The sequence below is a fragment of the Crocuta crocuta genome, unplaced genomic scaffold (genome assembly GCF_008692635.1).
Source record: "Crocuta crocuta isolate KB4526 unplaced genomic scaffold, BGI_CrCroc_1.0 scaffold50, whole genome shotgun sequence".
NCBI lineage: Eukaryota > Metazoa > Chordata > Mammalia > Carnivora > Hyaenidae > Crocuta > Crocuta crocuta.
The window spans coordinates 2,410,135-2,410,774 of NW_027527428.1; the positions used below are offsets into that span (position 1 = coordinate 2,410,135).

A 640-nucleotide genomic window follows, 5' to 3' on the forward strand; every position below is an offset into this window, starting at 1 on the left:
GCAGCGCCCGCCTGCCGCCCGCCGCCCGCGGGGCCATGCGGAGAGCCGCCAGGATGGAAGACTTCACCACAGAGGAAGAGGAGCCCTGGTACGACCAGCAGGACCTGGAACAGGGTGAGCACGGCGGCGTGGGTGCGGCGGGGGAGCGGGGGGCGCCCCGCNGCCGGGCTGGACCCGGAGCGCCGGACTCCGAGGGTGATGCGTCTGGAGAACGGGGACGTGGAGACGGGTAGCGCTGCCTGAGAAGACCGGGGCCGGACCGGCGAAGACACACAAAAGTGGGGGGAGCGGCCATTCTGTTTCCCCGAACGACAGGGGCATACTTCACCCCGCTCACCCACCGCATCTTAGAGGCAGGAACTGCCCAAGCGCCCCTAGTATTATTGGGGGGCCTGAGTACTGGCTAGAAGTCTTTGAAGGCTTGGAGGTGGCTCCTTGGTTATGTTTTGCTGAGAGGAATGGTGAGTGTGTGTGTGTGTGTGTGTGTGTGTGTGTGTGTGTGTGTGTNCACCCTTCCCTGCCAGGATTCCTGAGCTCTAAGACTCCCAGAAAGTTTCGCCAACTTCTTTACCCTCTACCCAGGGAGGGTATAGGGGTTTGGGGACCCTGCTGACCAAGAAGCAGCAAAAACTTGGAGTCT

At 62.5% G+C, this 640-nt stretch overlaps 1 protein-coding gene across 1 annotated transcript in view; it reads left to right on the forward strand.

The window, feature by feature from the left end:
* Positions 1-6: 6 nt before the first annotated feature.
* CDR2L (cerebellar degeneration related protein 2 like) overlaps positions 7-640 on the forward strand; it is an 11,533-nt gene continuing 10,899 nt past the window's right edge. Inside the window, exon 1 of the mRNA XM_077754204.1 lies at positions 7-114. Within this exon, the coding sequence (XP_077610330.1) occupies positions 36-114 (79 nt within the window). The 5' untranslated portion in view covers positions 7-35. The remainder of the gene's footprint in view (positions 115-640) is intronic.